Raw genomic sequence first — 27,934 nt, 5'->3', positions numbered from 1 at the left:
GTGTGCATGGATTGACCCCGCATATTTGGCTTGTCCTTGGCAGTTATCAGATCAGGAAGGTTGCCTTTACCAAAAAGTCTGGTAAGCACTTAATCACGTAGTGATACCGTGCGGGAGGCGGCAGCGCTGCCCTGTGCAGAGGCACTTCTACCACTTCACTGTCACCGTGTTCTGCTTGCTGGAAGGTCTGTGGCACCAGACAGAGCATTTCCCTTGAAACATGAGTATGAGCCTCCCTCTGCATCAGCAGGGTCTGGGCCTTGCTCAGCCCTCTGCCCAGCACAGCGTAGAAGGGACAGTCACCAGAGTCCTCTGCAGCAACAAAGGAGGGACCAGGCAGGGCCAGCAGGGGAGCAGCCTCAGGCTTAGGCCAGGGTCCATCCCCAGGGCTTAGGCAGGAGCAGAGCTTTGCTCTTTGGTTCCGCAGGCAGCAGTGCTGTCCTGGTGTCACATCTTCTGGGGAAGAACACTTGCTTTCCCAGCCAAGAGTGCAGCAGTAGCACCAGGCTGACGCCACAGCTCAGGACTGTCTGCTGGGAGCTGGCTGCTGAGTGCCAGGGGTGGTGAACAGGAAGGATGCAGGGAACTGTGCGAGTCTTCCTAAAATCAGAGCTCTGGACTTCAGCAGTTCCTGCTTGGATGCACAGTTCCTGCTTGGATGCTGGCAGCTCCTTCGAGCAGCGCTTGCAGGACCGTGGCATTTCTTCCCAGTCAGCCTTACGCAGTGCAACCAAATGCCAGAACAGAGCCCTCCTCACCCCCCCGTTTCCCTCCCCATCTCTCACCCAGCAGTCAGGCCATGAGTCAGTGCCGCTACTCGCGGTGCGTTAAATTACTCATAGGAGTTTGGGTTGTGGGATCAGGGAAGAACGGATGCAGGGCTCAGCTCTCATCCCATCTCTGCCTGCAGCTGCACGCAGTGTGTTCCCCAGGACAGACAGCATCCCGCTCCCTCCCACACAGCAAGACTGCTCATTAGGGCACAGACTCTCTCCCACTCCTGTCCTGATATGGCCTCCACTGAGCTGTTTCTTCTGCATTGCTTTTTGCCTGTCTTTTTTTCCCCCAAGGACAAGTTGTGCCATGAAGGTGATTGGGCATCTCTACCCCCAGGAGTGCTTTTTGTCCCCTGTGGATCTGCAGAGCCTTGGACCCATACCTGCACCTCTGGGAGTGAAAGGGACATAATGGTGATGCCCATTATCCGTGTGGATGGATAATGGATGGGCCCTTTCCTTCGGGAGCCCTTTTCATCCCATGCACCTGGATGAGAGGAGCTGATTCCTGTCCCATTCCATTCCCACCCCTGAGCTCTATGGGCACGTGCAGAGAGCGGCCTTGCATCTGCTTGCACCGACAGCCCTTGTCCTCCCATGGAGTGTTCATTTAAGTAGGCTATGTTTAATTTATTTTAGGGAGACTCTTAATAAAATAAGTCCTAGATCTGTCACTGGATTTTACATGCTCATAAGGGTTTTTTTTCCTCCTAAATGTCTTTATCAGAACAGCTTTTCATGTTCCAGTAGACATTTGGTTGAAGACAGTTAATTTGATTTCTTTTCCAGAGGAGATTTTCCATTAATCATTCTAAGCAGGCAGCCTGATTGCTCTGTTGCTCCAAGGTCAGTGCTGCCCTGATCCGTGCGGCACTTTGAGGGCAGCGTTTGTTTCAGGGTGTGGGATTGTGTGCTCCCCCATAGCAGTGAGTGGCCCTAACAGGAATAGGGCAAGAGGTGCATGAAAGACAAGGAGCCCAGAGCTGCCAGGGAGACTGTGTAGGCTGCAGTGGACTCAGCTTCATTTCCCCACAGCCCATTTTGGGATGGTTTCCAATTCAATCTAATATCAAGTGTAATTAAAACATTCTTTAGCATGCATTGCTGGGCTGCACCTCATCGATCAGCCTTGCATCAGGATTGCATTGCGTCAGTGAGGCGCTGCGATCGGGACAGGAAAAAAGCAGTGCACTGTGTGGATACGGCGTTATACCCAGCTTCCGTATATAGGAGCTCAGATTTTAGCATGTCAACTTCATTTCTTTTTTGAAAAGAAAAAAAAAAAAAAAATGGAAATAAGCAGGGAATATTTTAGAGGTTAAAAAAAAAAAGTGTTTGAGAACAGGCGATCAGTACAGAAGTGGTTGTGTGTTGCTTTAGCTGCTTCCATGCTCCTTCATTTAGGAGCTGTGTGTTTAGCACCCACCCTAAAGATGCCCCATCCTCAGAAACCACCATGGGTCTGACCCAGAGCCCATCCAGGGTCAGTGCCAGTCCGGGTGCCCGGCTCTGCTTTCATTCTGAATCTCTCTCTGATGAAGGCAGAGTTCTTACATCATGCAAAGTGTGTTTCTTTCTCTGTGTGTGTGTGTGTGTGTATGTGCGTGGTTTATTTTTGGGAAGGAAAAAAAATAATAGTAATGAAATTCGGTGATGCCATTTGCATCCTAGACAGATGATGAGTTGCTCTGGCTAGCAGCTTAACCCTATTATGCAATGCTGGGACTGTGACATTATTAAATAATACTAATTAATCAAATAATAACTCTCTCATATAGCTGCATAGTCAGTGTGAATGAAATCTCCCTGTTAAAGGATAGGGCGTAGAGGGAAAGGCAGTGGGAACTGCAGCCCTGCACCCACAGCGGTGGTGTCATGGGGTGTTGGGGCAGAGGGGGGTCTGGAGGGCTGGAAAAGGTGTATAGCTGCTTATTTAGTGAGTTTGTGATGGGGGGACCCCAGGCACAGGAGTGAGGTTTTTAGAGAAGAAATACTATTTTTAAAAGGGAAAAAAAAAAAAAAGATTTTGAGGTTTCTGGGGATTTATATCAACTGGTTGGCACTTCTTTACTTGAGCTCTGTGGATTGAATGTGGAGATTAATAGAGCTTTGGCTGATGCTCCCATGGGGACCGACTGCCCCAATACTACTGAGCACTGTGAGAGCAGCGGATGGGGCCCAGGGGATTCTCACATCCCAAAGTCTCACCTGTGCAGAGAAGCTCAATTTGCACAACACCGCCTGTTACCAAAATGTAGATTTATCTCCTCAAAGAAAAGACAGATGAATTTGAGGGAAAATTACCTTTCTAATGCCAAAAAGAGGGCTGCCCAGAGACCCCTCAGAGCTTTGCATTTGTGTTCTGTAGAGCTATATGAAATATGTGCCCTTCTGTGTGGTTTCACATACCTAAATAGTGTGTGCACATAAGGAATCCTGTGTGATGGAAGAGCAACCCAAGGATCTGCCTGGTTGAGCAGCAGGAAGGGAGCTCTCGGGTTCCTCTTTGCAGATCCCGTTGTGTTGTTTCATGGTCTTTGGCAATAGCGAGAGAGCATCTGATCTATACAATATTGGTGCGTATCCAATTGTTGGTGAACATCAGAAGTTTTGAAACACGGTTGTGAGAGAGAAATATCAGCTTAAAGCCTGAAAGGCTAAAAAGCGGCGAGCCCCACACGTAAATGCCATTATGCACTTAATGAGGCAGGGCTTAAAAAAATCAGCCACACAAGTTGGTTTTATCAAAGAAAATGTATAAATAACAACCAGTGATTCAAACCGCCTCACAAAGGGAGTAGCGGGGAAGGGAAGCGAGCACTTCACTTGTGGCATTCAGATAATAGTATTTACTACACTAATCTTTTTGGCTTAGCGATTGACAATCAATATATGATTATCAACAAGCGCTAACGCAAACAAAAAGCTTCCATTCCTTTTCTAACCGCGTCCCATCGGTCCCTTAAATTTAATTAAAAGCGGACAGCCCTCCTTGCCGTACAAATTAGAGCTAAAATCATATTAAATATTTGTTCTGCAGGGAAACAAAAGTGTCAGCTTGTGCTGCCGGCTTTGGCTGCTTTTTTTTTCCCCCCCTTCTTCCCTTTTTTAACACAGAGGGGGAAAAAAAAAATCCCAGCTCCTCAAAGTTAAAATAAAGTCTCTCTCCCTCCCCGTCTCCCAAGACTACTGTCTATAACATGTTGTTCCTTATAGAAAGTGGGATATGGTGGCATTTGCTTGATTAACTTGCTCGACAAAAGTGACAGCTGCTGTGGGTGCATGTAGCTAAGCTGCACAGCGCAGTTCCGCCTTTGTACATCTGTCAGCAAAAAAGGAGGAATAAAGAGTGAAAAGAGACAAATTGGTCCCAAAAGGCAATCCATTCAACTCAGGAGGTTTGCTCTATTCAAGCACTCGCTGGGAATCTCAAGTGCTAGGTAGCTTATTCAATTTCATTCATTCTTTAGAATGAGCCCACAAGTGTTTAATTTCTTATTCTGTTGAATAAAAAAGGGGGAGCTTTTTTTTTCTTTCTTTTTTTTTTTTTTTTTTAATTGAAGCATTAATTGTAAGACTAGCTGATCAATGCCTGCGATATTAACTCATTGCGTGGTTTCTGTTGGCTGTGTGCTCGTGGCCCCACGGCCGTGCCAAGCCAACAGCTCTGCTCTGGGGTTCTGGGTGCACCCACAGCATCCTGCAGGGTCCCCAAGCCTTGGTCTTGCATGATGTGGTGGAACTGCGTGGCAGCACTGCCACCCCTTTGTTTGTGGTGCTGCCTGTGGCCTCAAAGCCAGGATGCTCTGAGACAGGGTGAATTTGATTCTCTGTGCTGGAGGAGGGTCTGTGGGCAAAACGTTGGCCTGGAGGAGTGGGTAGAGGGGTCCCCTTGCCAACAGCATGCGACGATGCACAGAGAATGACTTTTGTTGAGTAGAGAGAAGAGAATCACAGGATCATGGAATGGATTGGGTTGGAAGGGAAATTAAAACCCACCCAGCTCCAACCCTGTGCCATGGGCTGGCTGCCCCTCACCAGCTTAGACTGCCTAGGGCCACATTCATGGCCTTGAGCACCTCCAGGGATGGGACAGTGAAGTTTATGAACAAATGTACTGGAGACTGCTGTGTGGGCAGGTCAGTGTTCTATCTGTGCCATCCTTGAGCCAATGTGGGAGGATGACAGCTATGTGCGCGGGGCCATGCTGGTGGCACCAGCTCTCCAACCCTGTTAGTGCAGGGCTGGGACAGGGCAGAGTGTTGGACCAGCCACCGCTCCATCCTGGCAGCATCGCAGCAGGTTTTGGAGCAGGTTCTCAAACCCAGGTTGTCTTCACTGCAGTGTGTGTTACAGCTTCCCAGAAACTTTCCTTTTATAAAGAAAAGAGTAGGAAACTCTGTTGGCTGCGAGTCTCTGCACTTCTTGCTTGCTGTCATCACCAAGTTTTTAGCATTGCAGTGACTGAGTGGGACCAACAGCCAAAAAGCCACTGAAGAAGGATGGAGAGGAATGGCCCAGTAGTCACACAAGCCCAGAGGGACATGTGTGGTCCTTCCACTGCTGCCATTGAGCAGCCTGGGCTGTGGGTGCACACAGTTGATCAGCTGTCGTGGACTGTCAGCTGTAAGTCAGCTGAGCTGCTGGCCTATGGGATGGATGAAGGAGAAGGCACAAGGGGAAGGAGTTGGGAATTTCTAATCTATATATTATTTTTTCCTGGCTGATCCAGTTGCTTTGAGAGCAGAATTGATCTTCCTTGGGGAAATAAGACCCAGCATCGCTCTCTCCTCCCCTTGCCGTACCCCTGGAACACCTTGAATTCAAGGCTTCATTTCAAAGCTGCCTTTCAGCATTGCAAAACAAGCCGGTGTCTCAGACAAAGAGAGGAGCCAGCCGGCGTTCGGGGTTTCCTTGTGCTGTGTGTGTCACAGTTTTAAATAGATTTGCCCTGCTTGGATTGGTTCTGGTTGGAAAGCAAGTACTGAAATGAGAGGTCATAGGGGAGAGTTACTATGGTAATTGAGTAGTATCACCAGTAGTTTTGCTCTTATGAGCATTAAAGCACATAATAATAGACAAACAACAGTGGTTAAAGCAAGCAGGTAGGATTACTATGTTCTTTTGTCGGAAGTATATAATGTCTCGTAGTCAGTTTTAAAGACTTCTCAACCCCCAAATCCACCCAGCAGTCACCTGCTGAGTAATTTTGTATGCCTAATCTCTAGCCCTTAACTACAAGCTTTCTGCTAATTTGAGGCAAATGGGTATTTTTGACACTAAATAGGGCAGTAAAGAATCCCTGACCTAGAAAAACTCCATTCCGAGGCACTGGGAGCAGAAAAATATTCTTTCAGCATCCTTGTGAGACCTTTGCAATGACATAAAATAGCTTTGACTACGCTGTGTTGCAGCCTTCGATTAATGGTTTGCAGAAACTTGCTGAACATCCCCACTACAACTTCCCCCATAAAACTTGTCACTTCAGATTGCCATCAGCCACCACAACAATAATCATTTCATGCCTATTGCTAATTGCAAGCACAGCTGAGGCTCAGCGGGGTGCTCTTGCACAGTCCCAGGCCTTTATACCAGCCTCAATCTGTTGTATGGCACTTGTTCACACACAAAAAAACTACCAGTAAAGGCAGAAAGAGGCAGAGTCACAGGTTCCTTGTAATCCCTCTGCTACCCTGCTGACAGCCCAGCCCTATAAGCATTCCTGGTTTTGTCCCGCTCTTTACAAAAGCTGAAGTGACCTTAAGCTACTAGTATGTAAGCTTTTGAATGAAGAATACAGCTCCTTCAGGTGCCTTAAGAAGCAGTGTTGCATCTGGCTTACGAGATTCTGTTTGCCGCACCCCTGGGGTGAGCTGCGGCTTCCTGTAACATGTAAAATATGAGTGTGAACTCAAGGTTCATGGCAAGGAACAGGAGGTCATGCTTCCATTCAGCTCGCACCAAAGAGAACGGGGGTTTGCAGATGTTCCCGGCTATGTGTAATGACACCACCTCCCGGAAAGCAGGAGCCCAGCACGGGGTTCTTTTTTTTCCTTTCCTTGATGAAATGTGCCACACTCAGTGTGCTACTTGCAGATTTATTCATATCAATTTTTGCCATTTATATATTCAGAGACAAGCTCGCTATTTCGGCAACTTATTGATCATGCATTTGCATTCCAAAAAGAAGGAGAAAAAAAAAACAGCGATCCGATGGCTGGGGCAGGTTGGGATGCACAGAGCAGTGCTCACAGCCCTGCACTGCTTCTGCTGTTGGCCTGGAGCGTCCCAGCTGCCGCGATGCACCTGGCTGTAAGGGCTGCTGTGAACAGGAGGGGCCAACCCCAAAGCAGGGTTATGTTCCTGGCTGTGCAAATGGGACATCTGCTGGCTGTGACCAGGCTCTGGTGCCATCCTAAGGGCATTTGTTTGCATTTCCTCTGCTGTTACCCAGGAGCCATCCCTCACCCTGTGCCCCTTGGGCTGAGTGCAGGTTATCTGTAGGGATGGCAAATACCATCTGTAACAAGGCGGGTGGCTGTGGGTTGAAGCTGGGCTCTGTGGACTCATAGAAGCATCACTTTTTAAAAGCCAGAATGAGTTCTGAGAAACACGTTTATACTTTGGTGCCTGGGAACGCATTGCAGCCCCCTGGGAAGGGCACGTTTGGGCTGTGCCTTCTGCACCTCATGCATAGGGACAAGCCCCAAGGAGCCCCATGTCCAGGAGGACATCAGAGCCCACCGGTGTTGCACTCTTTTGTCTGAAATGATCTCGTTCCCATTATGGAGCATTTGGCTTTGTTGTTGTTGTGTTTTTTCTAATAATATAATCATATGCAAATGTTATCCTCTTTGGAGGGTTAGTCATGAATCAGAGGGCTTGTGCGTCTTGTAGCGCATTAACACTAGTGATAGCTAAAGGGAACATTTAATTTATGGGCTAACTTATTTTTATGAATATGCAGGGCTTAAATTCAGCAGTTGGTGCGTGCTCTATGAAGTGACGTGACGGTTTTGTGTATCAAGATCAATGAATTACACTTTGTCTTTTTTTCACAAGGCAGAAAATCTTTGGAGTAACTCAGCTCTGAGGAGAGCTCCTTTCATGCCGCTGAGCAGTGTGCGAGGCTGAGCCCCCATGGGGTGGGATTCAGTTCTGTTCCCCATCTGTGCAGGTGTGTGTGGCACAGGACAGACATGGCAGGACCTGCCTCTGTCCCGTTCCAGGGCTGCACGGAGCTGCATGTCACAACTGAGGCCCCATCTGGCACCGGGACCTTAGGGACAGCCAGCCACAGCCGACAGAGCTCCCTCTTTCCTCTCCAAATTAGCTTCATTCGTGCTCTCAGCGCTTGCCAGGTCCCCATCCTGGAGATGAAGAGCCAACAGAAGTCTCAGCCCCAAGCTGGCCCAGCAGGAAATCACCACTTGGCATATCTTTGGTGGCTCTTCCATCCCTTTATTTCCTCCATTTTATTAAGAGATGCTGTAGAAATAGAAGTACTGTTAGAACAGTGTTTGTGGCAATAGGAGGTTAATGCTGTTTTTTTTTTCACTATTACGATATATTCAGCTCCGTGTACAGACAAGGCAACAGTTCCTACACTGTACAGCTCTGAGCTGATGAGGCACAGTCTAAGCGCTATGCCATCAATCATAGAATAGCCCAAGTTGGAAGGGACCCATTAAGGATCAACGAGTCCAACTCAAGAAATACCATAAAGAGGGAAATCTCTTCCCCATGCAGGATGCCGGGTCCTGGTGGGGGATGGCAGCTACTGAGTGTGTTGTCTTCTGGTTTGATAACCCAAGCCCTCATTTTGGCTGCATTGTGCTCTTCTAGCTTTTATTTGCTGTGCTCAGCCTTGCATCAGCTCTTGCACGTGGCATGCAGACACTGACAGTGAGGAAAAGGTGCAGTGATGGGAGGAAATAATGCCTGAGTCAAACTGATGCGAGGCTTTAGGTTAGTTAGGAAGAGGCTTCGTTGCCAACTAACTTGAATGGGGATCGATTGGGATTTTTATAATTTGATCTATGTTTTTTTTTCCCTCTTTAGCTGGTTCTCGATAAATTCCCACAGTGCTGCAGTACAGGGTTTTGATCCATGCATGTCTAAGAGTAAACAAGAGGACGGCTGCTGTGCACACAGAGCTGTGATGGTCCCTGGGTGCAGCCCGTTTGGGAACCATCTGTGGTGATGAGCACACAGAGAGGTGCTGTGGTCCTCATCACACCTGGCCCAGCTTCTGTGCCTCTCAAGGGCTGTGCCAGCCCTGCTGTGTGGGGCACTGAGCTGCATCCTGCACTGCAGGGCTGGCAGGCTGCTGCCACGCAGCCGCAAGCCTTTCTCACAGGCAGACAGCAAAATTTCTGCCCTTGGAGGGGCCCTGCAAGCTCAGCAGCTTGAAGCAAGCTCATTTGCTTGCTGCTTTGCCATCTTTCTTAACTGTGAGGCCAAAACCAAAGCATTTCCTGCGCTGCTCCCATAGATGCCTGCACCATCCCACCCTTGCCCTGCAGCTCCCCAGGGCTGCTCAAGGCGACATGTGAGCGGTAAGTACCTGAGTGTGGTCCTAAAGGCAGGGCTGTGCTCGCTGGGGCAGGGAATGGGTTAAAAACCGGACCGGGCCAAACTCCCACCACTGCTGCCAAGTCAAGTCAATGGCAAAATAGGATTACAGAAACCGCACGGCGTTGCTGGTGGCCGCTGCCCCCGCAAGTGAGATTTGCTGTGGTTGTTACTCCAAGTTAAAAGCTCGTGCATGGAAAATCTGTGTAAAAGAGGGTGCCTGTCTCCCCCAGAAGTCTGTCACATCCCATTAACGGGCTGGCGGTGGGGAAGGTTGGTCCCGCTGCGTGCTCGCTTGCAGGGCGCGGGTGCTGGAGAAATGCTGTCTCTCTTGCAGCAATGGTACACCAGCTCCATGAACGTCGTCTGCACCTGGCTGACGGACCGCATGGACCTGCAGCTGCACATCTACCAGCTGAAAACGCTCATTAGGATAGTGAAGGTAACACCTGCTGTGCTTTCGTGAGCGCCTTGCTGCTGAAAGGGACGCGTGTGTGTGCGCAGTGAGTTCTGATAGGGAAGCGGTGGCAGGTAGAAAATGCAGCCCTTCGTTCAGATGCATAAAATGAAGAAGTTTATCAGATGGATAAGCAGGAGCTTGAAGTGCACATGCATGCACAACTTGAGTGGAAGCAAGCTCAGAGTAGCCGCTTGCATGAGAAGAGGGAAAACAGTGCAATTCAGCCCTACCTGTACAAAAAGCACACTGACGCCGCTGCTCTCTGGTGCTCTCATGGGTTAAATCCAACCCAACCTCTTTTAACACTGTTTTCCTAGAAACACACAAGCCTGCCTATGGCTTGTGATTATCGTCAGAATGCAAATGAGGATTGTTCTCATAGCTAATTGAAGCTGTTTCTTTTACAATGGGTGTACATAATCAACTCTTAAGAGATCCCAAAGGTGAGATAACATACCCTGAAAGTAACGTTGTTTTTCTTGGAGTGCACGTGTGTGTGTACGTGTGTGTCTTGGGCTAAGGATAATTATTTCAGTGTGAAATCACAGTGGTTTACATAAAATAATAAGATCACAGAAGGGGGTAAATATATTTTTGATCATTTTAGGTTCTGTCTAATGCTTTTTTTTTGTCTAGTATTTTATAATGTTTATGGTCTTGTGTGCAGTGAACACATTGAAGGCATGAATAAATTCAAACTGAGCAGTATTAGTGTGCTTTTCGCAACTGAAAACAACAGCACAGGCAAATGACTTCTCCTTGTCAGCTGGCTGAGGAAGGCTTTCTTCCTTGTGCTTTATTTATACCAATATTGCTCTCAGAAGCAACTACAACACATCCAAGGACTTAAGTGCATAGTAGGAAATAGTTTCCACGCAGAGCACAGAGCATAATGAATGGCACTCAGGGGCCAGAGTTTTATCTCACAGGGTCAAGAAGTTTTAAAACATAGATAGAAATGCAAGGAAATTAACCACAGTAATGAGGGAAGTACAGCTGACTGTGGAAATGCAACTCCAGCTTCGGGATAAGGTGAAGAGAGATTGAGGAATGCGTGCCGTGTGCTTATCTTTGTGTATGAACAGTTTTCTCTAGTATCCTGGATTTAGCTTATTTAAACTCAGTATTGTAGGCAAGATTACTTAATGCAGAGCAATCCAGGAGCATGTAATCACATCTGCAGCTGTGGGCAGTAAGTGTTGTGAAGAAAAATAACTTTATAATAATTATGGGCAGCTGAATGCATCTGGAAGCCAGGACAGTTGCTCTGAGTACTGTACTGTACTGTACTGAGTACTGTACTGCTTCTACATGCTTTTAGATGTGCCTTATGGAAACCTCCATCCCAGCCTCTTAGACAGGTGGCCCCAAAGCATGGGGACACGGGAACATGGGGGGCTCACTCCTGTGGCAAAGCTGGGGAGCCAAGGGCAGCCTGAGCTCTGTGCTGTCTCCTCCTCCCCTCACACCTCTCTCCTCTTCAGAAAACATACCGGGATTTCCGATTGCAAGGCGTGCTGGATTCCACCTTGAACAGCAAAACCTACGAGACCATTCGGAACCGGCTGACAGTAGAGGAGGCCACGGCGTCGGTCAGCGAGGGCGGAGGGCTGCAGGGGATCACCATGAAGGACAGCGATGAGGAGGACGAAGAGGACGACTAGGGCAGCTGTCCCGACGTCCGTGCATGTACCTCGTCCATAACTCAGTTAGCCACATTAGGAATTCTTCTGTCAGCTCTAAATGCCCATGAGAAGTTTACCAATACAAATGCCATGTTAGCTGTGTGGTAATAAGGTTAGCACCTCTCTTCGATTCATTGGTTTCCTGATTTCATATCTGTATGTTCATAAGCAATATGGAGCACCATTGTTTAATACTGTTAATGGAAAACTACATAGAAAACATACTAGGTGTGTCCCTGTTATAATTAAACAATGCTTCATTAACGTACTGTATATACATTGATGGTAAATTGTTGTGAAGATGAGTGAATCGAGTCCTTTCATTTCTTTGTTTCTCTTCTGTGGATGCCAACTGCTTAAAATTAATAAATAAATTACAAAACCAGCTTTGTTTTTAAAAGAAAAATGAGGCGATTACGAATGATTTTTTTTTGTTCTCTCTGTTCGTTTAAAAACCAGAAAACAAACAAACCCCGACAGCCGTTTGAATCATTCTGCATCCCTGTTAATATCCCAGGCTCTTCCCTTCAATATGCAGTTAACTCCATGAAGGCTACATCCCAAAGGATTAGTCATTCTAATTGCCACACCAGATTAATCCTATCATTATGGATATATCATGCCACATTACAAGTCCAAAGCAGTTGCTTTATGTTGACATTTGCTCCTCTAAATGTTACACTTTTGTTTAAATCTCAAATAACCGTCTATGTACAAAGACAACTTTAATTACAACCTTAGACTATACAAATGTGTTTATAACAATATATTGAATATTTATTTCAGTAGGTTGTAACCATAATTTACAACTCCTCTGTTTAACAATGGGTTTTATATATGTCATGTACATTGCATTTTGAGCAGTAACTGCATGTCCATCAGTCCCCCCTTCCAGAGCTTTTCTTTCTGTGTAAAATAGTGATAATCCATCTTGCTTTTTTTGCCTTATACAAGCCGACAGTTGTAAAAGTGTGAGAACTGTGGCTTCTCAATAAATAACTATTCAGATGTCCTAAGAATAAATTATGGAGTCTTTTTATGTCTGCCTTAGAAAAGAAATAAAAAAGAAATAACATAAGCTGAGATGTAAGAGCCCCCACCTCTCAGAATAAAGGCGTTTTCTTTTCTCATGGGTGTTTTTACAGTTTATTAATTTAGAAGATGGTTTCCCAGTTTATTCCCACAGGTCAGGGTGGGACCACGCTGCGTATTCCCAAGGTACGCGGGCATTTTGACTGTCACCACCCCGGTTGTTTCCACCATTATCTGCACACTGCACCCTGTCACCTGTCTTTGGATGTCTAATTGATGGTCTGCTGTGGTACAGCCCACACAATTACACGGTCATTAGCCTTGCCCAACACTTACCTCACACAAATAGGCTTCAGTCTGTATCTTCTCCTAAAGAAGCCAATGGCAGCAGCCTGCAGGGCATTTACAAACACAGGACACACAGGCAGACTCCCAGCTGGAATTGAAAAGCAGACAAGAGAGAAGCAATAGAGCTGATGTCCTTCACCCTCAAAGGTGACAACCTGGGGAATGAGGACACGAATTCACCACCCACAAATAAACAGTGGGAATATGCTGGAGAGCATCCTGCCTGGCATAAGGAAGCATCAAACCAAAGCATCTTCCAGTGCCCAGGAGTCACAGACACACCCCAGACAATGGGAAGAGATGGATGTTGCTGGGTCCCAATTGAGGCCGCGGTGCCCTACAGTGCTGGGTTTTGGGTCCTTCTTCTCCAGTAGTAGAGTTTACCCAAAGCTCTGGAGGTTATCTGCTGCCCCACCTGGATCACCATGCCTGACACATCCAACACCCACCTGCCCACGGTGAGCTGTGTGCATCACCTCCTTGGGACAGGGACATCAGTGGGCTCTTTGCTCCTAGTGGATGTTGGCCATGCACAGTTAGCAGCACTTGCACGTGATAAGCCATGTGATGCACTATTGTAGAGAAGCTATGAACCCCTACTGTGACCCAACAGATCACTTAATGATTTTTGCCCACAGTGCAGACAGAGGGGAGAAGTACCTTGGGGACTACAGCCTTACAGACATATCTATCTATCTATTGTTAGGGACATGATTTAGTGGACACAGCAGTGATGAGTTGGTGGTTGGACTATGTGATCTTAGAGGTCTTTCCCAACCTTAATTATTCTAAGATTCTGTCCTGACCTCTCTATGCTCAGAGCCTTGAAGCACGCTCTGAAGCCCGCCTCAAGCCAAGTTCCTTTTGCGTATGCACACTCATGTCCTCCTCTTTCTTTTCTTCTCCTGCCCCAGATAATACTATGAATGGCTTCAGCTCCAAGAGGAGGCAATGGGAAGACCTTACTTGGGGTGGTCAACAGAGCAGTAGCAAAAAGCACCAGGGAAGATCCAAACTTGCAGCTCCACTCCCAGTCACACAGAGCAGAGTGAGAGAAGCAGCTTGGTTCTGCTCTGGAACAGGTCCCCCCCCCCCCTATTTTTTTAATACATGAAATATTCACTGGGTGAAAACACAGCCCACTTCCACCTGCCACCTTTAAAAACAGTGAGCCCTGCTCGGTTTTTTGAATGAAGAGCGTGGGTGCAGCCTTCAGGAGCTGCTCCCTGCTGTGCATCACTCCACATAGGTGCTTCCCGGAGACGACGGTGATGGACACGTCTCTGGGTTTCTGTCATCAGAAAGGATCCTGTGACAGCTTTTCACATGTCCTCAAACCCCAGCACAACAGCTCAGAGACTCTGCAATAACCCTGAGAATATGGGAGGCTTAATCACACGGCCACAACAAGGAAGCATCCAAACTGGGTTGGTGTTGTCTGAACAGTGTAAGCCTGGGCTTAAAGCCCCCCATGGCCAGCACTATGCTTTGGTTTGGCCTCTGGCTTCTGTAAGGCAAATCTGCAGCTTGGGCAGCACCTAATAAGGCTTTGCTGATGGATGGGAGCGCTCTGGCAAACCCAGCTAGGAAATGCAAAGGTCTGCTGCTTGTTTCACTTCAACCCATCGCTGCGACAGAACAAGATCCAACAGTCAAAGGACTTTCTGCCAGTACAACTGCACCTCGATGAAGAATCTGCCAGTACAGTTATGTCAATCAGTTTTGGGGAAAGAGGAAAACTTCATTCCTCTGCCAGCAAAATTTTAAATGATAGATCAGGCCAAAACTTCTCTCATATTTACAGAGAAGTCCAGCGAAAATATCCTTTGACAGACTTACTCAAAGCATGTGGCATGGAGACTGAAAATGCTATCAACTATTTGACTGACAAGTGTCAGCAGCTGTTCATCCAATTTGTTTTATATTTCAGCAACTAACAGATTCTTTCCCCTCTGCTGTAAAGCATGTCTCTTGGCCCAAAGGCATCTTAGAAATTGCTTTCCTGCCTTTCCAGTGACCAAAACGTCAAAAATATTAGAAGACAATTTGGTTTCAGAAGCAGAAATAGGCACGCAGCAAAGCAAGGATGATTTTGTCAGTGTTCAGTCTGGGTTCTTTTTTAAAAAGTCACAGCAAACCTAAGGCAAAAATTGCTCCTCTAAGCTTTAAGGAAAAAAAAAAAAAATGCCAAAGCAAACAAAGCCCTCAGTAAATCAGCACAGGTTAAACCACAAAGGATAAAAGCACTGATAGAATGGCCAAGCAGAATGCTACGCAGCTACATTCCACCCTCCACACTTAGTGAAGTTCAACACTATGACTGTCATCACCAGTTTTTGCTCAGAAAACTTCTCCATGGTGCCACGATCCAACACGGCCACCTCCATGTCAAGCTGAGGAGAGTCCCCCACACCACCCACAAAGCTCAGCCTCCTTCCTCTTAATGCCTTCAGGACCTATCTGATGCCTGACTCTGCATAAGTTACAATTACTGAATTACAAGAGTAGTTATGATTACAACTGTGAACTTGTGTGGCTATAAAGCCGGTGTGTCACCTCTCTCCATTGAGCTGCATTCAGCGGTGTTCCCTTTATCCAAGTGCACGGAGGTTCCTGAGCTGAACACAGAGTGCTATTTTCTTCAGCTGTTCTACAAGATATATATTCCATTGCAAGTTGTAAATCTGTATTTGTTGTAACTATGCAAAATATGGGAGAAAAAAAGTGCAGAGATTATATGCAATCTGCCAGCAGAGTTGTGTGCCATGAGGAAAATGCCTCACAGGTCAAAACAAAGAAAAACACTGAGCAACAAATTAGTTGCAGGCGGTAGCTAATATGGAGATCAAAAGATTAAAATCAACATGCAACGATGAAATCACTGGAATAATAGGAGCACTTAAGAAGATTAAGTCAATAACAGAGTCCAGCAGTAAAAAAAAAAAAAAATAGAAAAAGATTTTGATTATACTATAAAATTTGATATTGGGAGAGCAAAAGCAATTACAACCACGACATGCTTTGCTCTCCCCGCCTTAGACCATCTTGGCTCATTTCCTATGCAAGGAATACAGTTGTTGAAATAAACAGAAATGTTATGACTCGAGTGCTCGATTCAAAAACAAACCAGGTGGTCAGATCAGATTGGGGACCGACAAGAGGGGTCTGAGCAGAGAGGACTTGTTGCAGATCCTGGAGGACGCGACAGCTGGGGGGGAACAAAAGCTGTCCTGCTTAGGACTGTGTTCAGCTGATCCCAGGGGTCCGGTCCAGGCTGTCAGAGCCTCCCATAGGGCACAAGAGCCACAGCCACCTTCAACAGGGACACAGCCAGCCAGCACACAGCCCAAAGGGAATGGGAAGGGACCGCTGATGGGTGGCTAAAGCTCACTGTGACACACCTGCCTTCAGTGGAACCAGCCAGTAGGGAGGGATGAGCCATTCTGGCTGTGGGATGTGGGCACCAGAAGTCTGAGATCCCCCGGGCACTGTGATGCTCTGCATTGTGCTAGGAGCTAGAGCAGCTCTCGGTGCCACACAGCTGATGGCTCACCCATGTTCCTCTACATTCAGCATCACTAGCCCCACCGCCACCCCCAACTCCATAATCACAACCTTGGCTCATAATTAAATCAAACAAATAAACTACTGGGCATTCTCATGGAATTTGTGGGTGTTCTTGAGCATTTGGGGAATACTCAGGCCACACACTGAAGTTCTTCCCTGCAATGAGCAGGTCTGGAGCTCCATTTTGAGCTGCTGGGGGGACATTTCAGTGGTTCTTTCAGCTCACATCCTGCAGGGCTGAAATCACACAGACACAAAAAGAGATCCTTGATGCAAAGGGTTGCAAAGCAACAGCTCCACCTCCCAGCTACCATCAGCCTAAGCAAAGGCAAATGTAGATATTGACCAACATGACCCACAGTACAGCCAGTCGGACAACACTGAGTGGGGAGCTGAAAAATGACTGCAGAAATGGCAGCTGTAATTGGCTTTGGAAAGGTTCTCCCTCCAATTGCTTTGGGTTTTTTTGCCTTTGAAAAGCACGGAATTTTGAAAATGAGATGTTTTTCTCCCTCATTAAGAAGGGAATCATTCAGAACACGTGGGGGTTGTCCCACTTATCTCTTTTTTTTTTGGCCATCCTTCTTTCAAGTGAAAAGGGGAAGGAATGGAAACACAAAACAGGAGTGGGCTTCTACCCATTCTCGCTGCTTCTTGCTCCTTTTTCCTGAGATGTTTTCAGTAGGAAAGTGAGAACAAGGCCATCCCCCCATTATATTCTTCTTCTCTACTTCCTCCCACCTTTTATCCTAAATAGCAAATAAGGGGAAAAAAAAAAAAAGAAAAAAAAAAAAAGAAGAAAAAGAAAATTTTAAAGCTCCCACTCTTTCAGAATGAAAAAGTACCACATTTCAAAACACTGGGAAGGGACATGTTTCAGTTTCAGTTTTCAGAGATGAAACAGAGCATTGACCCACTACTGCAAATGTGGGAATGACTCTTTGGAGCAGTAAGGGTGGCCACCACCCTATGGCATCTTCTTCCTTCCCTTGTTGGCCAGGTGAGCTCCTGGCATGGGGAAGATGCCACTGACTCCTGGAGGACAGCAGTCCAGCAGAGGGACCTTCACCCACGGTGCTACCACTCCTCACAGCAGCGTTTGGGGCACAGAGCCCGGTCGGGATTGAGCCGTTTGTAACCATTCCTGTTGACAGCAAACTAGAATAGGTTCTGGCTCACACTCCCTGAGCTACGGAAGGAGGAATGAGCAGAGAAAGGAGTTCATTCAACTGCTTCTGTTTGGCAGCTCTGCAGGACTCTCAGCATGCACAGAAAGGGATGTGGCAAGTGGGGAGGTGCCATTTTTAGAATTACATAAGCCGCTCTGATTGCCATCAGGGTAGTCTACATGCAGTTGGTGCCATGGTGTCTTACCAATCACTCTGCACTGGGGCTGCCGCAGATTGAGGAGCAGGTCAGGTACCAGCTCCTCCAATTAGATACAGGTTAAAAATACCAGTGCTTCTGTGCCATCACTGCCAAAGGCAACCAGCCGCTGTGCTCCCAAAATCCCATTCTGCTTGCTCTGGGACCCACTCAAGCCCCAAAACCCAGTTACACTACGCTGAGTTGCAAAAGGGCAAGCAGTCAAACAGGTAAAAGTGCATCCACACCCATCTCAGCCTTTGTTCTCTGCATATCCCCATTGGTGTCTCACTAATTTGTCCTAAAAGAGTCTGTCTCCAAGCACTGCAAAAGGAATTCCAGATAAACACCTTGGGCCATCCCTGGGCAGCGCCTGGAGGCTACAGCTGCTGCACTGCTCAGAGAGCAGCACCACAGCCCTGCTCCCCTGCAGCCCAGCACCACCCTTGGCCCTGCACTGCTACATCTGGCACAAAGCCACCAAGTCTCAAAGCCACAAAGTCTCAAAGCCACAAAGATGCAGAGATATGGAACCACAAAGCCATGGAGCCACGTCAGAAGCTGCCTCTTGACTGGCAAAGGTAGCCCCATCCTAATTGAGAACCAAGAGCTGGCCGTATGATTTCACAGAACGAATGCTTGGACTAATTTTCCATAAATCCTCATATTCAAGGATCTTTTACTAGCTACTCCTCAGCTTTTCCTTGAGCTTCACATCTTGCACTGACAGCAAAGATGTGCCATAGCTCTGAAACTACAGATAAATTTACCTTTCCAAAGATCTTCCCTGACAGACTGCATTTTGCAGAGAGAGTACAGGAATAATCCCAAAACTTAGCTGTGAAAAGCTGAAAACTGACCAACTTTGTCAGAGCACAACTATACCACAGTAGGAACATTTTCTACCCTGATTGGAATGAAGAAAAAGAGCAAAAGTAATTCGGAGCGATCCACATGGTAATCTTTATCCATTGTACCACAAAATGATGATGTAAAAAAGCAAAGGTTCTATAGATGGATAAAGAGGAAGAAAAGATCAAGGATCAATACATTTAATAGGCAAAGGTATGTCAAAAAAACAACAACAAAGTGACTATAAATCTAACCTACATGGGCAAGGTGACTCTTGAGTAGGAATATGGCCCTGTGCGCACAACATGGGCTTCACCTGGTAGCGAAAATAAGGTGATGACAGCAGGAGCAGATTTGGACCCTGAGCGGGTTTTAAAAGACTGCTCTGCATGGAGTGGCCTCACCTTGATCACCATGCATCATTTGGGCACCACAAAATAAGAACATCAAACAATCACAGAAAGCCCAGTGGAGGGCTACAGAGATGGAGAAGGGCCTGGAGGTAAGACTGTATGAGTGGCTGAGGTCCTTTGGTTCACTCAGCCCAGAGAAGAAGGGGCTGAGGGGGGGGGTCTTGTGGCAGCCTGCAGCCCCCTCATGGCTGCAGGGAGAGCTGGAGCTGAGCTCCGCTCTCTGGAGACAGCAGCAGGGCCTGAGGGAACTGCATGGAGCTGCGTCAGGGGAAGATCAGGCAGGAATCAAGGGAAGGCTCTGTATCAGAGGGCAGTGGGCATGGAACAGGCTGCTCAGGGCACTGGGCACAGCACCAACCTGCTGGAGTTCAGGGAGGTTGGGCACGGTGCTGAGCCACGGCGACTGGGGCAATCCCATGTGGGGCCTGGAGTTGGACTCAGTGCTCCTTGCACCTCGGGGTAATCTAGGATCCGATGATTCTGTTCTAATTGCCTAGGCTGGCAGCTCAGAGGGGTGCCTTTCACCTTCTGCTATTAAAAAATAAAAGTCAAAAAAGAAAGAAGCATTGAAAACATACGTACACTTATGTGTATATACACACCTAAAGCAATGCAGAGCAGGAATCAAAGCCACCATTTCTGAAAGCCATCAAAACGTAACACTAACAACTTCGGGCAGCTTCCGCTGCGGAGTTTAAGCAGCTGCCACGTTAAATAACGAGGAGGATCCCAGGTTATCTCCCAGTGGAGCAGAACGCGGCCGTACAGGAGGGGTCGGACCGCGGGATGCCGGGCGGCCGTCGGGGGCGGTGGGACGCGATCCCTTCGTTCGGTTGCTGAAGGCGGTGGGGACACGGCTGGTGGATTTCGATGTCAGAGCCCGACGAGCTTTTGGGGCCGGGGCTGCGGGGTGAGGCTGCTCCCAGCGTGAAAACTGGCGTTGGGTTAAAAAGGGGAGGAAAGGCTTAGAGGTTTGGGCACGGAGTCGGGCCGCTCTGTCTGGCCGGGCACCGGGAGTCGTTTTTTCTCGAGAGGCAAACACAGAAATAAAAATAATAATAATAACAATAATAAACGTAAATAATAACTGTAAATAAACACGTGCGTTGTGAACGGCTTTGCGGGGCGCATTCCCAGAGGGAAAAAAACAACAACAACCAAACAAACCCCCTCAAACCATTTCTCTCCTCCTAACGTCGGGGTGAGGGATGAAGCCTCCGACGTGGAGCAGCCGGCACGGAGAGGCAGAACGAGGCTTGAACCCCACATCCCAGCCACCGTGCGGCCCTTCCCGGCCCCCCAGAGCCGCTGACACCGGCCGGAGCTCGCCGTGCAGAGGACGAAGGCGCGGCGGTGGGCAGGGCACCGTGACTGGGGCAGCTGTATCAAAGTCAGTCATTTTTAATACGCTTGCCGGAACAGCAGAAGTCGAATCGATAGAGACAGCCTCCAGCTGTGCCTAAACCCGCGATTTCAATTAAAATACTGAGCTTCGATGCTTGGGTCTTAACCGCGATCCCAAAGCCCGGCCGCACAAGGCATGCGGCACCCGGGCACGTCGCAGAGGTACGGCCCGGGCCGGCCCCGGTCTCCGCGGGGGCTCCGTTGGGGCTTCCTCCGGGGCCGTGGGAAGGAGGCGGCCCCGGGGCTGTCGCTCAGGGTCCCCGCCGCGGCTCCTCGCTCCCGGGGAGCCCCGAGGCCTGCGGGTCCCGCTGCCCCGAGCAGGGCGGGGTGCGTAGCGGAGAGCTGGGGGGACGGACCGGAGAGCAACGGGGAACGACGGCCCGGGAAGGGCGAGGGCGGCGAGGAGAAGCTGGCAGAGAGCTCCCGGCCTCGGCTCCGCAGCCCTCTTTTATCCTGCCCGAAATCATCTCGTTTACAGAAAATATTTGTTTGCACTATTAGTTGGTACTGGAGTTAATTACTCAACGTGTGAGCGGGGAGTAATATGGATAAAAGCAGCCCCAGTGTTTATTGTGTGGGTGAGCTGTTGAGCGGTGCTTGAATAAACTGCAATTAGGGTTAGATAGAGATTAATTAACATGTGAGTGGCAAGGTGTAAAATAGTTCCCAACCCTCCACTCAGTATAATCTGCAGGCGAGGAAAAGAAGTTTGTGGAGGCTAATTAAATACTTTGCTGAAGCCGACGAGCCCCGGCAGCGAGCGGAGCCCCGCCGCCTCCTGCCCGCCGCCCGGCTCGGGGCTCGCCCGCAGCCAAACATCGGGAGCGGATCGTCCCAAGAAGCGGGATGGTTCTCTCCATCCCTTACAACAACCGCTAGGGCAGGGACGTCGGCTCCGGGGACGCCGACAACCGATGCTGCAGATGCGGGATGACCCCTCGATGCCGGCGGTCCCCCCCCAGCCCGGGGCACAACGCTCCGCTCCACCCGCCGGGAGCCTACGGGCCGCCTCCGCTTTCAAAGTTTGTTTCTGCAGCGTGTTGTGGTTCGCAGGTGAAAAAGCCGACTGCAAACAGCCGCCAGCGAGCTGCCCCGGAGGGGAGAGGAGGCGCGGCTTTGTCAGAGCCGCACGAAACTGCCGAATCCCTCCAAACTTTCTTAGGAGTGCGAGGGAGGCGGAAAAAAAAAATTATATATATATATTTATATATGTATAAGTTTATATATATATATGAGTCTTTTCATTGCTTGCTTTACCCTTAGCCAGGCTCAATCTAAACCCCTCGCTCAACCTCCCCCCCTCCCCATCCCTCCCCCCAGCTAATCCTCCCCTTTATTTTAGAAACACACAAAACCAGGTTCCACGCAGCGCTATAGTGGCTCCCAGTGAAAGAGAATGGAGCGCTGTGAATCGCTGGGGGAGAATCGCTCGGGCTGAATGGCCCCGAGAGGGTCCGCCAGGGCCGGGCCCCTTCCCCCAGGTGGGCTCCCCAGCTCCGCTCCTCACACCGCCGCGTTCTGCAAACCCTCCCCTCCCGCCCCCAACTCCTTCTAATTAGAGAAGAAGGGAAGGAAGGAAGCCCGGCACCCGGCCGCAATAATGTCGTGCATTTGGAAAGGGGGGAGCGGGAGGGGGGCAAGAAAATGATTAAAAGGGAAAGGGAGATGCACCCGCTTGCACGCCCAGGGATGCGGGCGTCTCTCGGAGTGAGCGTTTGCAAAGCTCCCGTTCGCAGCGCTCGGCCGCTTTTCTCTTTTGCCCCTTTTTACTTTTCCCTTTTTTTCTTCTCTCTTTTTTTTTCTTAAAGCAGCACAAACCCAACCCCGGAGTCGACCCCCTCCGCGTTTATTTAAGGCTAATCACCAGCCACTCTGCGAGGAGGTGGGGGGGGGGGAGTGGAATTAAACTTAGTTTAATTAACATTAATACACCGTCCTAATTAATGGGTTGGCTATTAATTTATACATGCTGGGGAGGCTCGCAGATAAGTGACAATTTATTAATTATCTTCCAGCTCGGTTGCAACGGAGCTGATTGCAGATGGGTTGCCAAAATAACTCGAGCACGGTTGCGTGGTAGTCGCTGTAGGGGAAAAAAAAATCATTCTCCCCCTTCTTTAAAAAAATAAATAAATAAAATAAAAAGCAAAAAATCCTCACGCTCACTCCGAGCGGCTCCTCTATAACCCCAGCGAGAACTGGAGCACTCTTTTCCACCCAACTTGTGAATCGCACTTGCCTTCTAATTTGCCACATGCAAAACGATTCCTCTGCTTTGCAAGTTGCTTTTTAAGAAGGGAGAGAGAGAGAGAGAGGGGGAAAAAAAACCCAGCTCGCACACGAGCGATTTGAGCGTCTTAAACTGGAAGGAAATCGTGCGTGGAGGAGGGGGGGGGTTCTCTTCCTCTCCCTGCCCCAACCCACCGCGCTCCAGCCCGGCGCCTGGGCTCGGGGAAGATCCATGGTGGCATCCCCATGTCATCGTGCTCCAAGTGACTTCATGTGATGTCAGCTTTAAATGTACGAGGCGGTGAGCTGACGCTCGGGAAGATGTTTGCTATCAAAATGTGACTGCGGCCGCACCGCGCTGCTTGGATGCGTCTCGTCGGAACCGGGCTAAGGTAAGGGGTACCGAGGCAGCTCCGCGCCCCGTCGGTGTGGCTGGGCAGGGCGGCAGGGGCTGGGGGAGCTTCTTCTGTCTTTCCCCCCCCACACACCCCCCTTTTAAATACTAACAAGGTCTAGCTCGCATGTTACTTTAGCGTGTTCCGCTTAATGAGCAGTAATCTGGTACCCTACGTGCCATTGTTCTTGGATATGTTCATTTGAATGTAAATAGAGAGGGGGTGCCGGTGGGGGGGGAGGGGGGGTAAGTGTGTGGGGGGGGAAGAGAACAAGGTGCTTATTAAATTGATTTGTCTCCTGGCTTTTCTGGAATGCAGAGCCGAGCGCAGGAGCGAGCGGCCGCTCAGCCCAAGTTCCCGCACGGCGCAGAGCCATGGCGAGCTCGGGGTCGCTGGAGACGGTCATGCCTTCCCCCTGCCCCCGGCACGACGGCCGGGCCGCCGCCGCTAACCCGTCCAAGAGCCTGGCCTTCTCCATCGAGCGCATCATGGCCAAGACGTCGGAGCCCAAAGCAGCCTTCGAGCAGCGGCACAGCGGCCCGGGGCCGGAGCCGGAGGCGGGCAAGAAGCCGCTCAGCCTGTGCTCGCCGCTGCCCTGCGTGATCCCCATCCCTCCGCTGGGCTACGAGGTGCCCTCCAAGACTCTCCTCAACTACTCGGAGCTGTGGAAGAGCGGCCTGCGGGGCGCCGGGGGGCTCTGCAAAGCCAACTGCGGCGTGTGCTGCAAGGCAGAGCTCGCCCTGGGCCAGCCCAGCGGGCGGCTCATCAAGCCGCAGGTCATCCACCAGGCGGGAGCGGTGCCGGCAGCCCCCCGCTCCCTCTATTACTTCAACTACCTGGATGCCGCCTACCACCCGGCCGACCTGCTGCACGGACAGCTCTTCCCCGCCGGCCTCCTGGGTCCCCCGCCGCCGGGGGGACTCTCGGCTCACCAGAAGCTTTTCCTGCTGGAGAACGCCAAGCTGGCGGGGCTGGCGGCCGAGAAGCTGCCCCCGCCGCCGCCCTTCGCGCACAAGGAGCGGCTACCGGGTCACCTGGACCAGGTGATGAAGGAGGCGGCGGCAGCGGAGCGCGGCGGCCCCCCCAAGGGCCACGCGAAGCTGGGGGGGGGCGGCGGCGGAACGGCGGAGGGCAAACCCAAGAACTTCACCTGCGAGGTGTGCGGCAAGGTAAGGGGGGAACGGGGCTGCGGGACCGGCCGGAGCGTGCGGGAGCGGCCCCGCCGCGTCTCACCGCTGCTTCCTCGCAGGTGTTCAACGCGCACTACAACCTCACCCGGCACATGCCGGTGCACACGGGGGCTCGGCCGTTCGTGTGTAAGGTCTGCGGGAAGGGCTTCCGCCAAGCCAGCACCCTGTGCCGGCACAAAATCATTCACACGCAGGTAGGTGGGAAGGTGAGGGGCGGAATGGGGTAGGGGGCGGCTTCCTCCCGCAGCCCCTAACGGGCCTCTCGTTTCCCCTCCACCCCCCCCTCCCTTCCCCAGGAGAAGCCCCACAAGTGCAACCAGTGCGGGAAGGCGTTCAACAGGAGCTCCACGCTCAACACCCACATCCGCATCCACGCCGGCTACAAACCCTTCGTCTGCGAGTTCTGCGGCAAGGGCTTCCACCAGAAAGGTGAGCAGGGCCGGGCCGGGTCGGGGGGGGGCTCCGTCATCATTAGCGGGGATTTAACGGGCCCTGCCCGGCTGCGGGAACGGGGGGTGCGGGGCCGACCCACCGCCGCCTCTCCCAATTACTCTCCTAAGCCCGGCCGCAGCGCGGGGACCGCTGCCGGGGCTCCCGAAATGCTTTTTAAATGAGAGGTGCGGGGCCGCGGGCCTAATCCCGGGCGCTCTTCATTTGTCGCGGGTCACCGGGCTGACCCTGCCCTCATTTGTGCCCCGGCGATGACGCGGAGCAGCTCTGACAGCAGGACGGGGCTCAGGGGTTCACTTCCTGCCCCCCTCACCTGGCACCCTCGGTAACCCCCCTTCCCACCTTCCTCCTCCCTCGCAGGCAACTACAAGAACCACAAGCTGACCCACAGCGGAGAGAAGCAATTCAAGTGCAATATCTGCAACAAGGCTTTCCACCAGATCTATAACTTGACTTTCCACATGCACACCCACAACGACAAGAAGCCCTTCACGTGCGTCACTTGCGGCAAAGGATTTTGCAGAAACTTTGATTTAAAGAAGCACGTCCGAAAGTTGCACGACAGCGTTTCCAGTGCTCCTCCTCCTCCTCCACCGCCCCGGGACCCAACGCGCAGCGGGCAGAGCTAAGGGCCAGCACAGCTAATGGCCGGCACAGCTCCCGGACCGCCGCTATCCATCCCAACTGCAGCCTTCGCTTCTCTGTCTCTTCCCCAACGAGCTCAGCCGTCGGTAGCAAGCGACCCCGAGCTGCAGCTGTATATAAGAGGAATCCTATTTAACGGTGCTGCGGGCCAAGAGGGGCCGGGCCGGCTGCCCCCCTCCCTTCCCCCCCCCCCTCCAGCCAGGACAGCGCTCTTTATACGTGTCTGTAAATCTCCATTTTAAATGTACGCTCGAATAAGTGAGGAATATATATATATTATATATATATAATCTATCATGGGACAATAAACCGGCCCTTCGTAGGTGTCTCATTTCCCACTCCGGCCCTGAGCCGGGCGGAGCGGCACTGCCCGGCCCCATAGGGATGCGGTGTGCGGGGCCCGGAGGAGCCCGAGTGAGGGCTGCAGGGCAGGAGGGGGCCGGGCGGGGCCGCCCCCGGGAGAGGGGCTCGGAGGGGGCCCGCAGTTTTCCGGTGCCCGCAGCTTTCCGGTGCCGCTCTCGTTCCGGCGCTATTCGGCCGCTCCTCGGTGCCGCTCCCCGCATGCAGATGAAGTGATCTCACGCTCGCTTTCCGAGTAATGACCCAAATTAAGAGAGAAAACACAGACCCTTCAAACCGCATTACATTAATCTAATCACTCCCAGCAGGCCTCAGAAACTCTTTTTGATCAGAATACGGATAATCAAGCACTTGGATTACACTAAATATTCCTTTCTCAGCTCCCCCCTTTCCCTACTTTTAATATGCGAGTGTCTATTCCGGCCACGTCGTTAGGAACAATATTATTCTAGCGGAGAAACGAGGCTGATCTCTGCGTGCCGCTCGGGCCGGGTTCGCCAATGAAGCGGGGAACGAGCGCGACACCCGAATGCCTGGGGACGCCGCGATGGGGAGTTCACCTTTCCCCGCTTAATGGAGCGATTAAAAGGAGGGAGGCGAAGGCGAGCACAGCTCTGCGCCGAGAGCGGGGCCGGGAGGTGACCCCGTGCTGCGCCTTTGCGGGATGCGGTGCCGGGAGCGGCGCTCCGAGTCCCCGGGACTGAGCTCATCCTCACTCGAATTTTGGGTTTTTTTTTTCGATGCCAAAACGATCGCTTTGATGGTTTGGAGAGAGTGAGGCGCGGAGAGCGATGAGCATTGATGCTGGTAGCGGGGAAAAGATCGGGGGAGAATTTGATTTAAAAGACTTTTTGGGAGAGTTTCGGGCTAGAAAGAAATTACTACTAATAATTGGGATCCCCGTCGCTATAAGTCACGGCTCTTTGAAACCTTAGGAGAGAGGGAATCCATCCCCAGGCGAAGGGGCTGTAGGCTCAACCCCCCGCAAGCGGATCGCGGCTGCAGAGCGCACCTCGGCAGCCAGATGGGACGGGACGGGAGCGGCAAGGAGGGTCCCGGGAAGGGCGGCGGGACGAGGAACCGCGGCGGGACGAGGCCGAGCATCCCGCAGCCCCGAGCCGGTCCTGCCGCCGGTGCCGGGGAAGCGCACCTCGGGGCCGGGGGGCGTCGACGGCCGGAACTGCGCTCGGCCCCGCGCCCTTCCCGAAGCCCGGTGGGTGAGGGCAGGGCGAGGAGCCGCTCCCAGCTAAGGGGATGCAGAAACGCTCTTTTCCTCGTTTTGCTAACACGCAGCGCTGCCTGCAGAGCTGTCGGAGCGGCAGCCTCGTCGCGGCTCGGAACGTCCTCGGGACACCTCAAAGAGCCGCGCCGGTCGCCCCTTGGGGGGGTTTTGTCACGTCGTTCCTCCCGGGGGCGGCGGGCAGCGCTCCCAGCCCGTCCTCGCTCCGGCCGCACCGAGAAACGGATGGCGAGGAGCGGAGCCCCGGGAGCGCTGCCCGCCCCCGGCCGGGCTCTCGCCCCCATCCCGGCACACACAGGCGGCGGGTGGCGGGGGAGGGGCGGCTCTGTCAGACGCACACACGCCAGAGACTCCAATTATCTTCTCCCTCACAAGATGTTTCTGCTGTCCACGACTGCTCACACTTCAGCGCTCTTGCCAGCAAGCCTCAATGGTAACACAAAACCCGCACACAACCCCTTCTCCCGACGCCGCAGCCGCGCACACAACAGATTGAGCGGTGCCGGTGCCTCGGGGGGAGGGTTAGAAGTGGCTCCGGGCGGGGAGCGGCACGAGGAGCTGCCGGGTTCCCCTCTCGGCCCGGCCCGGCCCAAAGCGGACTCCCGGGCCGGGTGCGTCGCGTCGGGCACCGGGAAGCGCTCGAGCCAAAGGCAGCCGCGTTGCCCTTTTCCCTGCACTCCGCTCTCCAAACGTCTGAGCAACCAGTTTGCTGCTAGAAACATGTTAATTGCCAACGGAGCTCATTAAGGCATGCACATGCAAAACACAGCGAGGGAGATTAAATGGACAAAAGCGCAATAATGAACTGTCAACAATCGAACCCATCTACAAGACCAGGAGCACTCAAGAATGAGGCATTTAGAGGCAACAAAGGATTGTCTGGGACAGGAAGAAAGGACGACCTAGACTTTTGTTTAGTCAACACAATTGATTACAAATGAGAGATTAA

The 27,934-nt window shown here is 51.0% G+C and overlaps 2 protein-coding genes and 1 long non-coding RNA gene across 20 annotated transcripts in view; 2 read left to right on the top strand and 1 right to left on the bottom strand.

The window, feature by feature from the left end:
* CADPS (calcium dependent secretion activator) overlaps positions 1-12,625 on the top strand; it is a 168,919-nt gene extending 156,294 nt beyond the window's left edge. For all 18 annotated transcript variants that reach the window (XM_015875155.1, XM_032447316.1, XM_015875147.1 and 15 more), the window contains 2 exons: positions 9,688-9,792; positions 11,295-12,625. In XM_015875155.1, the coding sequence (XP_015730641.1) occupies positions 9,688-9,792; positions 11,295-11,474 (285 nt within the window). In that variant the 3' untranslated portion in view covers positions 11,475-12,625. The remainder of the gene's footprint in view (positions 1-9,687; positions 9,793-11,294) is intronic.
* On the bottom strand, positions 11,539-21,722 carry LOC116654027. The gene is made up of 3 exons (XR_004308838.1): positions 19,431-21,722; positions 12,864-12,963; positions 11,539-11,549 (listed from the first exon to the last, which is right to left on the bottom strand). It is a non-coding gene; the product is annotated as an uncharacterized LOC116654027 (long non-coding RNA).
* Positions 21,723-22,045: 323 nt separating this feature from the next.
* On the top strand, positions 22,046-26,604 carry FEZF2 (FEZ family zinc finger 2). The gene is made up of 5 exons (XM_015875156.2): positions 22,046-23,097; positions 23,419-24,269; positions 24,350-24,484; positions 24,587-24,719; positions 25,101-26,604. The coding sequence occupies exons 2-5, from the start codon at positions 23,475-23,477 to the stop codon at positions 25,367-25,369; spliced, it is 1,332 nt and encodes a 443-aa protein (XP_015730642.1). The 5' UTR covers positions 22,046-23,097; positions 23,419-23,474; the 3' UTR covers positions 25,370-26,604.
* The last annotated feature ends 1,330 nt before the right edge of the window (positions 26,605-27,934 follow it).

The sequence above is a fragment of the Coturnix japonica genome, chromosome 12, assembly GCF_001577835.2.
Source record: "Coturnix japonica isolate 7356 chromosome 12, Coturnix japonica 2.1, whole genome shotgun sequence".
NCBI classification, from domain to species: Eukaryota; Metazoa; Chordata; class Aves; order Galliformes; family Phasianidae; genus Coturnix; species Coturnix japonica.
This window is presented reverse-complemented; position numbering and strand designations above follow the sequence as displayed.

Bases quoted from the DNA above. Each gene is read 5' to 3' on its own strand.
- FEZF2 (XM_015875156.2), top strand. From the start codon at position 23,475: ATGGCGAGCTCGGGGTCGCTGGAGACGGTCATGCCTTCCCCCTGCCCC. The intron at 24,270-24,349 runs GTAAGGGGGGAA...GCTTCCTCGCAG, and splicing joins CCTGCGAGGTGTGCGGCAAG to GTGTTCAACGCGCACTACAA. The intron at 24,485-24,586 runs GTAGGTGGGAAG...TCCCTTCCCCAG, and splicing joins ACAAAATCATTCACACGCAG to GAGAAGCCCCACAAGTGCAA.